The 13643-nt window shown below is 46.4% G+C and overlaps 1 protein-coding gene across 7 annotated transcripts in view; it reads left to right on the top strand.

Moving 5' to 3' along the window:
- Window positions 1-13643, top strand: part of grin2ba (glutamate receptor, ionotropic, N-methyl D-aspartate 2B, genome duplicate a) — a 122071-nt gene that overhangs the window by 90368 nt on the left and 18060 nt on the right. For all 7 annotated transcript variants that reach the window (XM_031870819.1, XM_031870821.1, XM_031870818.1 and 4 more), the window contains 6 exons: window positions 1645-1759; window positions 5168-5376; window positions 5778-5949; window positions 9599-9752; window positions 10531-10656; window positions 13272-13501. In XM_031870819.1, coding sequence (XP_031726679.1) covers window positions 1645-1759; window positions 5168-5376; window positions 5778-5949; window positions 9599-9752; window positions 10531-10656; window positions 13272-13501 — 1006 coding nt within the window. The remainder of the gene's footprint in view (window positions 1-1644; window positions 1760-5167; window positions 5377-5777; window positions 5950-9598; window positions 9753-10530; window positions 10657-13271; window positions 13502-13643) is intronic.

Genomic DNA, 13643 nt, shown 5'->3' on the forward strand with positions numbered 1-13643 from the left:
GTGTGTGTGTGTGTGTGTGTGTGTGTGTGTGTGTGTGTGTGTGTGTGGGATGACAGTGAAGTGATTTGAGTTCGCCTGACATAAACATTCCTGTTCTCATATACACACACTTACACACTCCCACGCACATCCACCATAATCACTGCAAGAGAATACAGTGTTGAGTGCTGTGTGTGTGTGTGTGTTGTGTTTACTTGAAGGGAGGTGAAATGATTTCACCTGACAGAAACAATGCTGCTTTCTCTCCGTTTCTCTTTCTGCGCCAAGCCGAACACACCGACAGAAGCAGACACACAGAGCCAGACACAGACACACACACACACACACGCACACACACACCCACACACCGACACACAGTGATCTGACAAGCTGCTGTTGCCGTATCATATGGGCTAGTACTTCTTTGTACTTGCTGCATTGCATATTGTCTCTCCAGAGCTCGCTGTCATCAACTTTTTTTAATCTAGTCATCCATGTGTCCAGCTAGATAAACAAGTACATAATAATAATGCATATTTCATTTTGAATGCTTTTGTTTGTATTTGCTGATTTAAAGTGCAATTTAAAAATGGCATGTTTATATAATAAAATAGTCATGTCCAAGCAGTGATTTCACATTCAGTATTCTGGTGACACTTGAGCTGCCATGAGGACGGGATGATGAGGATGGAGGAGTTCAGTGTTTTTTTTATTATGTCAGCATCACTTCCTTGACAGGTTGGCAGGCAGACGAGCAGAAATCTCCATTCAGCCAAGGAAACATGGGGTGGTTAGCTTAGCTTAGCACAAAGACTGGAAACAAGGGGAAAAAGCTAGCCTGGCTCTGTCCAACGGTAACAAAATCCACCAACCAGCACCTCTAAAGCTCTCTAATTAACACATCATACTTCTTTGACATTGTCGTTTCATTAAAACAAACAATGGGTTATGAACTATCTCTTGGCCGGGACAACTGACTTCCTCGGATTTCAGCTGGTTGCCTGGCAACTGTTCCCAGCCGTGAAAGAGTTCAGCACATAGCTCCCAGTGAGTGAGTACGTTTTACAAATCAAACAATCAAGGTATCACGTGTTAGCTGGTGAGCTTTAGAGGGGGGGGTTTGTTGTAATTGGGCAGAGCCGTGTTAGCTGTGTCCCCCCTGTGTCCAGCCTCTACGCTAAGCTAAGCTAACCTGCTGGCTGTAGCTTCATATTCAATGGACAGACATGTGGTATCAAACGGGCATATTTCCCAAAATGATGCACGACTTCTTCAAACTCACTTCAGTAAGAGTGAACACATTGAACCTGGGATGATCGGAAAAAATTGCTTCTCCTCCGTCCCATCTCAAAATGCTGTTTTTCCTCAACTGCCTGTTTGCAGCTGATGACTAATGAACATTCATCTGTTTATGAAAACCCTGCTTAGACATCGGCCGATAGCTGTTTCCCGGCAGATGATGGATTTGGGTCATGTCTGTGGGTTTGTCTGAAAAGATAAATGCTTAAAAAGATAGATCGACATGCCGTGAAACTTCAATGTTTGGGGAAACTGCGTCATGGTATCGACGCGTGGAGCAAATAAAACATGCGAGAGCTTTTCTCAGGAAGCGATGTACGTCTCAATGAGTCTCTGTCTCTCTCTACTCGATGTTTCCCTCTACAGGTACCTGATGAATGTGACGTTCGAGGGGCGTAATCTGTCGTTCAGCGAGGACGGATACCAGATGCACCCCAAGCTGGTCATCATTCTGCTCAACAAGGAGAGGCAGTGGGAGAGGGTGAGAGACACACAGGAGAGGAGAAGGAGAAAGTTGTGTGTGTGTGAGTGTGTACATCTATGCTCAGCGGTGTCCTTTAAGTACTGTACCTGATCGGTCCAAGAGTATCTGTCTGTCTACCTGCATCTCTTATCATCTGATTTTCACTTTTTAAGCATTTTCAGCCTTAAGCTTTACAGGCGCTGCTCTGATTAGATGCTATCAACTCGGCGAAGGTGCCTTTGAGCAACACACGGCACAGCCCACGGGCTCCAGAGTGATGAGGTAGTAAGAATGCTGGTCTGTTCGTTTTTAAAAGTTTGGGAAGCTATTACATATCATTTGTCGAGTGTGCAGCATCATCATCATCAAGTGGTCATGCTGTACATCGTTAGTAGAGACTTCCACTTTCAGATAGGACAAATATTATGCGCATGTTGTGCTGCACATTGCTCATAGTACGTAGGCTTCCGCTAAGAATCATCTCGGTAATGGTCGGATTTGCTTACAGGGTCAATTTGCCACCTTTTAATGTCAATGGCCAATCAGTGCTGATGGAGCAATAAATTCCTCAGTGCGCGCTTTATTGACCGAGAAAGCTGAGTCCTCCTTTTTCGTGGAGCCGTGCCGGCAGTGCCTACATGTACCAGGATGCATTGCGCACAAGTTACTGACGGCCAGTCAAAACGTACTGTGGCCGAGTTGCGCCTATACTATTGCAGATAATAAAGTAAAAACAGCATCACATTACAGCTTCACTCCTTCACTGTTTTTACCTTTCATAATAAAAGCCCAACTTATAAATTCACTCAGCATTTCACAAAGAGACGACTCAACAGAACAGCTGATAATAGTCCAAAATACTCACTCCATGGTCGTCTGCCCCGCTTGGCCCCCGCTGGTCTTGGTTGTCTTTTCTAGTTCCTGAAGCACACTTCTGTCCCAAGTGAGAAGGAAAACTTTCATGCATAGTAACGCACACACAGGCTCTCTGGGGGTTAATTGGCGTCGGCTGCAGCAGCCAACAGAAACTGCCCACGCTCACATTCGTTGCAGCAGGATGATGCTGTTTCTGTTGGCATCGGAGGGCCATTTGAGTAAAGACACCGCCAGTTGGTGTTGTCTGTCGGCAGCTCAGTTCTCTGGAGGGAATGCAGCCCGGACTAGTTTGCAGCACAAGTGAGGAGGGCGAGGAAGTTCGGTTCCCCCCCCTGGAAACCGCCAAATAGGTTGTAGCGTTGACATGTTTTTGTAGTCCAGTAGTCAAATGTCATTCAAGGATCCTCTGAATCTCTTACACGGAGCTACAGGTGCTCGGTAATGCAGCACTGAACAAACAAACAAGACAAACGATTGCACAGATTCGTTCTGACACTTTATTACCTTGTTTTTCCCAAATGAAAATGAAAATGCACATCCACAGGAACGACCGTTTACAGTCTATCCGTTATGCTCACAAGGTAGACGGTGAAGTTGGTCTGCGTGTCTGTAATTCAGGAATCCGATTATCTGCAATTTAAAAGACTGTGGTAGTACTGGGCGGCTGGCTCATGTGTGACCGAGTAAAAATACAAACTTTGTATATGCACAGTCAGCTTTCTCTGAATATGAAGGTTAAAAGCTCTATTGTACAGATGGAGAAACGGATTCGAGTAATACATTCTTTAAGTACAGGTGGAGGAGACGTCGGCCGTGCAGACGGGGCAACATTAATCCTGAGTCACACACCGAACCAACACCCTCAAACGAACTTGATGCTCAGCGCCACCTGCAAAGTCACCAGCCTGCATCTGTGTTTCCTCACGCTCCCCCTCCATTGTGTCTGTGTCCTGCCGCCTGACTCCTTCCACTCTGCCTGTTCTTTATTCTCAGTGTTTCTCTCTTTCTTCCGCCTCTCTAATCTATATTCCGTCCTCTGATCAGAGAACAAGGTGAATCGCTCCCCTCTCTCTTCTCTCTCTCTTTTCTCCCCTTGCAGTCTGCACCACCTCCTCTCTTCTCTTCCCCCTCCTCCTCCTCCTCCCCCCCTCCGCTCCCTCGCTCATGTTTAATTCTTAGCTTGACTTCCAGCTGAACCACTTTTCTTGGATCCTAATGAGTTCCAGCTCCTACAACCGTGCCTACACTGCACCTTTTTGAAGTAGCATGAAGACTCCGCGGTGTCCAGGTCCAGCTTACTCCCCTCGGACTGATTTGAACCCTCTTCTCTACCTCCCTCCCCTACTTTCTCTCCATCCCTGTCCGTCTCTTTCACTAACTCCCGCTCACTCTCTTTTTTTCCCGGTCCAGAAGGCTGCATTGTGCCCCAGAGATACACAGCCTTAACTTGTCTACTCCAGGCAGCCTTGGCAAATTTGTCTTCCCTGGAGTGATGCATGTGTGTGTGTGTGTATATTTACATATTTAACGAGTGTGCAAACCAGACTTTACACACTCGCGCCTCGGCTCCCTGTCCTGCCCTCTCTCTCCCATTACTGTGTGTCCAATTAGCTGCCGATCCATATCCATTTCCACCCACGTCTTCCTCTCCGTGTAAGTGGCCGAGTGGGCCCTTCTAGAGGAAAGGGCGCAGGCAGAGTCGCCAGGTATGGTTCCACGTGACGGGGACATTTTTCTAACTGAAGTGAAGCCATAATGTGCTGGCGGTGCCCTCCAGACCTGCAGCCGGACGCTCCTCTGCAGAAGAGCCAGCATTTTGCGTCTGAAAGAGCTCCACGTCCGGCTTTCTTTCTCAGCCACACTTGACTCTTTCTCTCTGCAAATGTAGCCGTTTCCTCACATTTCTCTTTTTATTTGTTTAATCTCTCCATCCAGTTCCCTCCCAAGCCTCCCCTCTTCATCTGAATTCTGCTCTTTCCCCCCCGTTTCAGTAGTGTCCTTCCCGTTAACCCTTTTCCTCATTCTCTATGCTGGGTGCCTTTTCCCTCCTCTCCTCCTTTGGGGTTTTTCTTCTCTGCTCTCTTCCCGCTAGCTTTCTACGTCCATGTGTTCATTTGTGCAGTTTGTTATTGTCATGACATGCTCCTGTTCCTTTGTTACCATACTGTTGTTTTATTGACAGACGGACTAATCACAGATAAACCCAGAAAATGAGGCAATAAAACCGACCCTAAAGAATGACATGCTTTTGAATACTAAGCATCTAACTAAATACCAAAGCATTCCACTCTAACTGTCCGCAAGAGCAGAGCTGAAGTCATTTTTGATGCACTGGACTCACTGCGGCGTGGAATTTGACCCGAATTCATTTTCGAAATTAGATTCCTGCCAAGTGATTCATGTCATGTATGTATTTTTGCTTTTGTTAGCATTGAGTTGATGAACCGTGTTTGCGTTTTAACCCCCTTGGTGAAACTGAAATCTTAATCTGCTTCTGACATTTTTAAGGCGATCTGAAGGAGCTTTTGTTTTTGCCGCGTGTCTCTGCAGGTGGGTAAATGGGAGAACGGTTCCCTGTCCATGAAGTACCACGTGTGGCCTCGCCACGAACTGTACGGGGGCGCGGCGAGCAGGGAGGACGACCACCTGTCCATCGTGACGCTGGAGGAGGCTCCGTTCGTCATCGTGGAAGACGTGGATCCACTCAGCGGGACCTGCATGAGGAACACCATACCCTGTCGGAAACAGATCAAAACACTGTGAGACTTACAGCTCAGATATACCAAATCAGTGTCAGACAGGAACAAGAGTAAGGACGCATGTCAAGAAGAAATGCATTTCTGTTAAGTATCAGGTTATTGTGAGAATTGAACTTGGCACAGTTAGATACAGACTACCTGCTGCAGACGTGACCAAAGTAGAAAGGGAAAAGGAAAAAGCGAAATGGCTAAATGTTGCCTGCGAATGATGTTAATTTCCCGCGACAGCTTTACAGAGCCAGAGGTAGAATCACTTCACACTCCGTCGGTGCGGGAGTGACAGTGCCACATCCACCAAATCACGACCACAATTAGCAACTCATGCCGATTCCGACAGAAGTACACGTTCGATTAACTCGTTTTCCTGTCCGTCTGTCCACCTTGTTCGTCCGTCTCTGCAGCAATCAGACGAAGGATTCGGGGATCTACATAAAGCGCTGCTGTAAGGGATTCTGCATCGACATCCTGAAGAAGATTGCCAAGACGGTGAAGCTCACCTTTGACCTCTACCTGGTCACCAACGGCAAGCACGGCAAGAAGATCAATGGGACGTGGAACGGCATGGTGGGAGAGGTGAGGAGATAACTCGTGTGTGTCAGTCTTCCTATGGCTACGTCTGTGTCTTACTGAAAACCTGCTAAATGTTCAGTCAGAGGCCTGCAGGTCAACAAGTGAAGCCTCTCTGTGCTTGTCGTGGTCATGCGTGTGTAAATGATATGACAGTCTCATTAGTGCAGTTTGTTGGCAAAGCGTGCAAATGGAGATTGCACCTAATTCACCACTTTGCGACACCCTCTTATCATTATTGATGCTGCTGCCGTTTAAACGTCGGTGTTAAGACGTTTGATCTGTCAGAGCGCGACGCAGAGAGACACATTTGGCAGCGAGTCCAGGCCAGGACAGGAGAATAGCTTCGAGGCTTCGGTGCACCGAGCAGTCATCAGTCAGTGCAGAAGTTGACATTTAAATGTGTTCAACAACAATTTGGGGAAAATAGGAAATTGAAATTACTCTCGACAAAACGGTCCAGTAGAAAACACTGTGAACATTGCACACTGACGGCAACGTACCACTCGGATCAGACACTTTTATATTTGCCCATTAAAGTATTTAGTAATGTCTGCTACACATTTTCAGTTCCTCACGACGATTCCAGAAAAAAACATACAGCATCATCTCAAATCATATTGACACTTTCACGTTGTGCAGTTACCAAGTCCATGTATTTTAGGGTCTTTAATTACATGACCAGTTTGTTCCTGAAAAGTGGTTTTATTTACGTTTCTTAAAGCTATACAAATTTGATTTGGATTTGTTTTATATGTGTTTCCCATACTTCCACACAATAACTAATGTATGGTTGTATAAGTGAACGGTACTTGTACAGTAAGTCAATAGATCTTTGCTCTGATATCATATCTATGTGGTTGCCAACTTGGTTTATCGTCTATCATCATCACACCCAAACATCTTATTGTTTTCAGACTCCTTTTCAGTTTCAGCATCACTTATCATAAGTTTGCTTTGTAAGTTTGTTACACAATTACCAAAGAACATCTTTGATTCAGATAGTTTGCTAAAGTAAAATGCTTTAAAAGTTTCAATTTCTTTTCCAAAATCAAATTTGTATCGTCTGCAAATAATCTTTTTTTTTTACGTCTGGCAGCTGAAGTGCACATTTTACAGTTAGATAGCTTTAACACTGCAAACAAGACGAAGCTGTGTGCTCATAGGTGTTTGAGATGAGGGAGAGGAAATTCCCTAATCGACATTGGTCCCGAGGTAAGGTCGCTGTCTGTTCTCGTGCTCAAACCCACAGCCGTGCCGACTGACTTTGGCTATTACTTAAGGAAGCAAAAAGGGCAAACGGATCGATAGGAGCCCAAAGGTCGCAGGTTGACGACACGCTCTGTGTCTCTTTGTGTGGACGGCCGAAGTTTGAGCAACCTTCAGAAGTCACAGTCAAGGTGGCGTGTCTTGTTCTAAAGTTTTGCTCTTCAATTTACATTAAACTGACCCATTTAATCTGTTACATAAAGCCAGTTAAGTGTCTTTAGTGGGCACTGAGCTGGAAGTGTGGTCACCTGTAAATAAACGCATTCCTCTGGACTAAAAGCGCCGTAATGTGCCGCCGCCTCCTCACCTGCGCAGATGAATGGTCATTAGGAGGATGGCTCATGCGCACACACACACACACACACACACGCAGACAAGGGACACTTATGCATGAACGATGACAGGAATAAAAGAATCCATGCGTGAATGCGGACACATGGACACAGACAGGCACACACACCCAGACTGTTTCTATATGTGGACAGAGAGGACACACTCGTAATGTCACTTTATCTCCCCACACACACACACACACACACACACACACACCGTATATATCTGCTGTATCTAACACAACCAACCCGTGTCCTTCTACAGATGGAACGAGGCCAAAACTACAGTATATCTCTCACCCTTAATGGACCAGAAGCTGATGCTGACACACACACACACACACACACACACCCTCTAGGATGTGCCTCACAGAGATAACTGAGGGCCGTTGCATAACTTGCCACAGCTTGAAAAGAAAGAAAAAAGATCAAAAAGGGAAGAATAAAAATCAATGAACACTTTTAAGATGGCCGACATTTTGTCATAACTCGATTCTGGCAGTCTGTGTCAGATTTCATGGGCTGCATTGACTTGTGCTGCCCCTAACACTCCTAATCTAAAATATTAGAGGCAATACACTTGATTACATGAGTTTGGCCTCGCCAGAACAGTCGCATAAAGAGACACACACACACCAGCTGAGACACATACCCAAACGCAGATCCTCGCTCACTCATTCTCAATAACACCCACACGGGTCACTTTCATAACGCTGAGAGAACAAGTCGTAGGAGGGAGATGGAGAGAGCGAGTGGAGAGAGAGAGAGGGGAAGTGAGTACACTGCTGGATGGACTCGCTCTCCTCCCCGGGAAGACATTCGCACATTCAGGCACCAACACACACACACACACACACACATCCGTACTTACATGCTGACAGAACAAACAAGAGTGAAAAAGTTACAAATGCACGCCTGCTAGCAGACACAAACACTTTGAAAACTGCAGATAATGTGCAGAGTAGATGTGCGATATTCTTCGACGCCTGTAAAGGTGCACTTCACAGATGGGGAACAAAGGTTCGCTCGCTTCTCTGTCTCTCTGTCTTTTTCCCCTTTTATGACTCACTCATATGCGCACACACACACACACACACTGGAGCTTGGACTCACACAGATACAAACGCCTTATTAACTCAGTAAGACAGTCCCCTTTGTGCTGCAGGGCTGTACAGATTTAGGGTCTAAATATACCACCTGTGTAGTGACGGGAGCGAGGCAGGTAGAGGAAGGAGAGAGGCATTGGGGCGGCTATTTCAAGCAGCCATGACCCACTGTGGTAACCCACTTTTTCCTTCCTCCCTCTTTGTCCCCCCCCCCCGGGTACGCGCATCACGAGTGTCCACTCCGAGCTGTTTGTTGTCCTCCTGCTCTGTCTTTGTCTCTGATGTCTCCAAGTCCGTGTTTCATTGCTTCCCCCTACCTCATTCTAATTCTTCCTCCGCTTTTTAAAAAAAGATGTATTTTCCCCCTCAAACCTGTCCGATCTGCTTTAATGTCCGATTTCATTTCCTGCATTCCCCCAAAAATACTTTTCGACAGCTAACGGAGAGAGTGCCTGAATCTGCCGCATGCTTTAATACATGTATAACAGAGACAACCGCGATAGCGCCGCTGGCTTTTCCCCTTTTACTCGGAATGAGCTTGTTGCTGAACCGCAAGGCGGGCGGTTGAAAAAACGGTTATTTTGGGGGAATGGATTCTGTCTTCATGATTGCTGAACTTCGCCGTAAAGCGATGCGTCTAGACAGAAGATATTGCTCTTGGATTATTGGCGCTGGCACTAAAACCTAATATTTATTCCTGATGTATTAGATTGCTGAAGAGGCTCAGTCACATTTACTCATTCGTCCAGAAGAAAGGAGAGCAGGACCATCAAAATGGACAAAGAAATGCACGGGACATGGGAGAATGTCCACCTCATGGCTGTGATGAACTATTTTTAAGATTGTGTTTAAATGCTGGTTTTTATTTCACGATCAACTAATAACTATCTTGATTTTGTTTTTTTGACGTTTGAATAATGGCCGCTCTTCGTCTTTCTTCTCTACCAGGTGGTGTTAAAAAACGCCCACATGGCCGTCGGCTCCTTGACCATCAACGAGGAGAGGTCAGAGGTCATCGACTTTTCCGTCCCCTTCATCGAGACGGGCATCAGCGTCATGGTCTCCCGTAGCAATGGCACAGTTTCGCCCTCGGCCTTCTTAGGTGAGCGGCGCAGCATCCAGCGCTGCTCATTATTAACAGCCTCCTGCTGCTGATGGAGGTTTACGCTCACAAACTGTACATCACCATTTTTTAAATCTCTACATCTACTTGTTCGATACATTTAGCTGCATCGTGTTGTGTAGGCCACGCCCATTTCCGCCAGTTTTGCGAAATGTTTGACAATTTCCCGCAGACTGTTTGACTCTTTGGAATGAGTTTAGCCAAAGTTTGAACTTAATGTAATATGTACATTTTCGCTGTATGGATCTTTGTCAGGTCACCTTTGGTTGACATCCATTTGTACACCTTCAGAAAGTGATTTGGTGCACCCATGTGATTCGAGCCATGTTTGAACGTGTTTGTATGATGAGGAGGCAGACTGGAGTGCTTGATAATATGGCTAACTGTTTATGTATTCTCTCTTTCGCTCCCTGTCTCTTTGCCCTCTTATATTTCCCACTCCCACTCCATTTCTCTTGCTCTTCCTTCCTCTTCTCAATCTGGTGCTCCACATTTGCATATCTCTCTTGCCCTCTCTCACTTTTTTTCACTTCCTCTCTCTCTCTCTCTCTCTCTCTCTCTCTCTCTGCCGCCCTCGCTCTTTTCTCCCTCATCCTCCCTCTCCTGATGTCTCCCCCGTCTTCTGCCTTCCTACACACCTCTTCCCCCTCCCTCTCTCTTCTCTTGTCCTAATCTCTGTCCGTCCACCCTCCCTCCCTCCCTCCCTCGTCTCCCTTCATCTCTCCCTCTCCTCTCTTCCCTCCCTCCTGCCCTCCAGAGCCCTTCAGCGCGGATGTGTGGGTGATGATGTTCGTGATGCTGTTGCTGGTGTCAGCAATGGCTGTGTTTATATTCGAGTACTTCAGCCCTGTGGGCTACAACCGCTGTCTGGCTGACGGCAAAGGTGAGAGGCTCCAGCTCCACACACACACACACGCCCACACACACACACACACACACACACACACACACATACACACACACACACACACACAGGTCTATGGTACCTGTTGTGGGAGGGCTCTACTTGTTTGAGGATATAGATGTAAATGGCTGCAGATATTTTCTCCTTCATCTCTCAGACCACACCAGATGGGAGGGCACGCTCAGGTTGAATTTACCAGAGAAATGATACCGTTGCAACATGCGCTCAAAGTGACGTATTACTTTGGAATGAAGGCGAGAGTTTTCAGCACTCCGCAGCAAATCTGTTGTGTAGGAAATGTACAGTAATGCTGTCCAGATAACGTTTCTCTACAAGACACCAACGCGTCTTACAGTGAGTGTCTCTGCCAACACAAACTGTTCATGCTGAACACGAGCAACCCAAGGCGCTAGCTTTACGGTCATCAGATCAAGGTGCTGGTTCAATATTGAAAAATGTCAGCACTGATTTGAAGCACAAGCTACGTGTAGCCTGTGAGTGATGTATAATTATATATTTTGTCCAGTGGTTCACAAATGAAGGACCTGGATGAAGGATAAGTGCATTTTATTGGGGACAGGGTTGCCTTTTGATATACAGTGATGATGTTTGGTGAATCTGAAAATCTCACTTCTAACACACATGCTGTGTCAGATGCCTCTAATATTCTCATTTACTCCCTTTCTTGTGGCATCAAACTACCATTTGCACTGATAAGTTGATAGATGAAATGATGGAAGTGGAAGTCGGTGGCTCATATCCCCACCGGTACCAGCCCTCCCCAGTGTTCGGTTTCCTGTTGGCTTTAAGTTTCTGGCATTTTGTCAGGTTTCTGATTCTCTGAATAGCGTCAGACTAGCAGAATGTTAGGCAGCCAACATAAAAAGTCCTGGATGTGAGATTATCATCAGCACATGAAAGCAGTAAAATTGTTTTTGGCAATAGAAACAGTCTGATGTTGGAATCCAAATCGAGTGTCCACCAAACTCCAACATTCAACGAGGGAGTGAAACCATGGAATGCTTTCATCTTTGCTGGTGAAGTCAGCGATCGAGGATCCAAAGTATGCGGAGAACATGGCGGAGAGAGAGAGCGTACGATGAGTAATGCTGTAACTAGTCATTTGCACCAAACGGGGGGAGCACGGGTCCGGCTCTGCAGGCTCATGCTTTCTCTCTGCAGTTGTGCAAATTGTCTCGCGGTGCACAAAGACCGACGGAGACACAGACATGCACAAACAGACCGCGGTGCCGTCTCCACATATAGACCAGCCTTCCTCGCTGACCCTCTGACTTCATCTCCTCCTCCTCCTCCTCCTCTTCCTCCTCCACGCTGCTCTCCTTTGATCCTTCGCAGGTGTGTCTCACTGCCTGGGATCCAACACACCTCAAGTGCCGCTTCCTTCACACCGAACAAGGCTTTTGCATTCATTTCCATATTTCCCAAAAAAAATCACGTGTCAGCTCTGACAGCTAGGGGCTAGTTTTGTGTTAGATCTCCCCCACCCAAAAAAGATAAGAAACAAAAAAAAAAATAATCAATGTCTTCCCACAGCTCTCTGAAGTGGCTATATATAGACAATGGCTATCTTTTCCCTTCATTCTTCTCATCCTTCATCATGTTCTGGAGAAGATGTACTCCTCCCTAAAGCGCTGTTCTCTTCTCTGTGTGCCTCCTTGTTTTTTTATCTGCTTGTTGCGCGGTGGGAGTTTGGTATCACGAAGAGTGCAGATCGAAGTTTGGACTCAAAAGGATTCGACGTAACGATGTATCAATGGCCTGACTGCAGATTTGTAAAGTCTCTGCCCGATTCATTTAAACAACTTTCTTCACAAAAGTTCACGGAGGAGATGTTTGGCACCATGAAGTCAGTTCGTCCGTGAACAAAAGCCCCACACAACAATACACACCCACACGCTCGCGCGCGCTCACACATACCCACACAACAAATTATGAACCAACTGCTTATCGCAGCACAATGGCTGGAATGAACCCGTCTGCTGCCAGCTCACTGGTGAATTGGACCAACACAGTTCCCTAAATTATACAAAAAAAAAATGAATGTGTGACACATGTGTGATGTATGTGTATAGAGCCCATATAAGTGATCTAAAATAACAAGTCTATAGCCATGCTAGCAGCTCTGTGGGGCTACTAAATGCTAAACGGTAACGTGGTAACATGCTCACAAAGACACAGAAGGGCTGATGTTCAGCAAGTATAATGTTGACCATGTTCTTCAGCTTAGTTTAGCTTGTTAGCACGCTAACTTGCTGGCACTGAAAGGTGCAGCTGAGGCTGATGTGAATGCCATTAGTTTTGCAGGTATTTGGTCACAAACGACAGTAATGGACTAATTGAACCTTTGACGTGATTATGGCGCTACATGAAAAGTCGCGTGATCACCAAAGTTATTACAATTCCAGTTCGTCCAACAGATTTGGACTGGTTCAGGAATCAAATAAGACATTAGGTTTCATTCTACTGAGCAAAAGGCGCTGCTCGGCTGGAGACCCACCAGTAAAAGCGGACCAACTGTGTGACCCACGCGCCGGTTTCAAAACCAAAGCTGATCCGTCCGTTGTTTCTTTCAGAGCCTCACGGTCCATCCTTCACCATCGGTAAGGCCATCTGGCTGCTGTGGGGTCTGGTGTTTAACAACTCCGTGCCGGTGCAGAACCCCAAAGGCACCACCAGTAAGATCATGGTGTCGGTGTGGGCCTTCTTCGCTGTCATCTTCCTGGCCTCATACACTGCCAACCTGGCCGCTTTCATGATCCAGGAGGAATATGTGGACCAGGTAACTGGTCTCTCAGACAAAAAGGTAAGATGGAAGGTTTTCTGTTTGATGCTGCGCCAGCCCCGTCTTCTTTTTCTCACCTGCACCTTTTAACGTAATAAAGTCCACGCTTCACATGCCTCTCTCTCTCTCTCTCTCTCTCTCTCTCTCTCTCTCTCTCTCTCTC

The sequence above is a fragment of the Anarrhichthys ocellatus genome, unplaced genomic scaffold, assembly GCF_004355925.1.
Source record: "Anarrhichthys ocellatus isolate YVR2014 unplaced genomic scaffold, GSC_Weel_1.0 scaffold55, whole genome shotgun sequence".
Taxonomy (NCBI): domain Eukaryota; kingdom Metazoa; phylum Chordata; class Actinopteri; order Perciformes; family Anarhichadidae; genus Anarrhichthys; species Anarrhichthys ocellatus.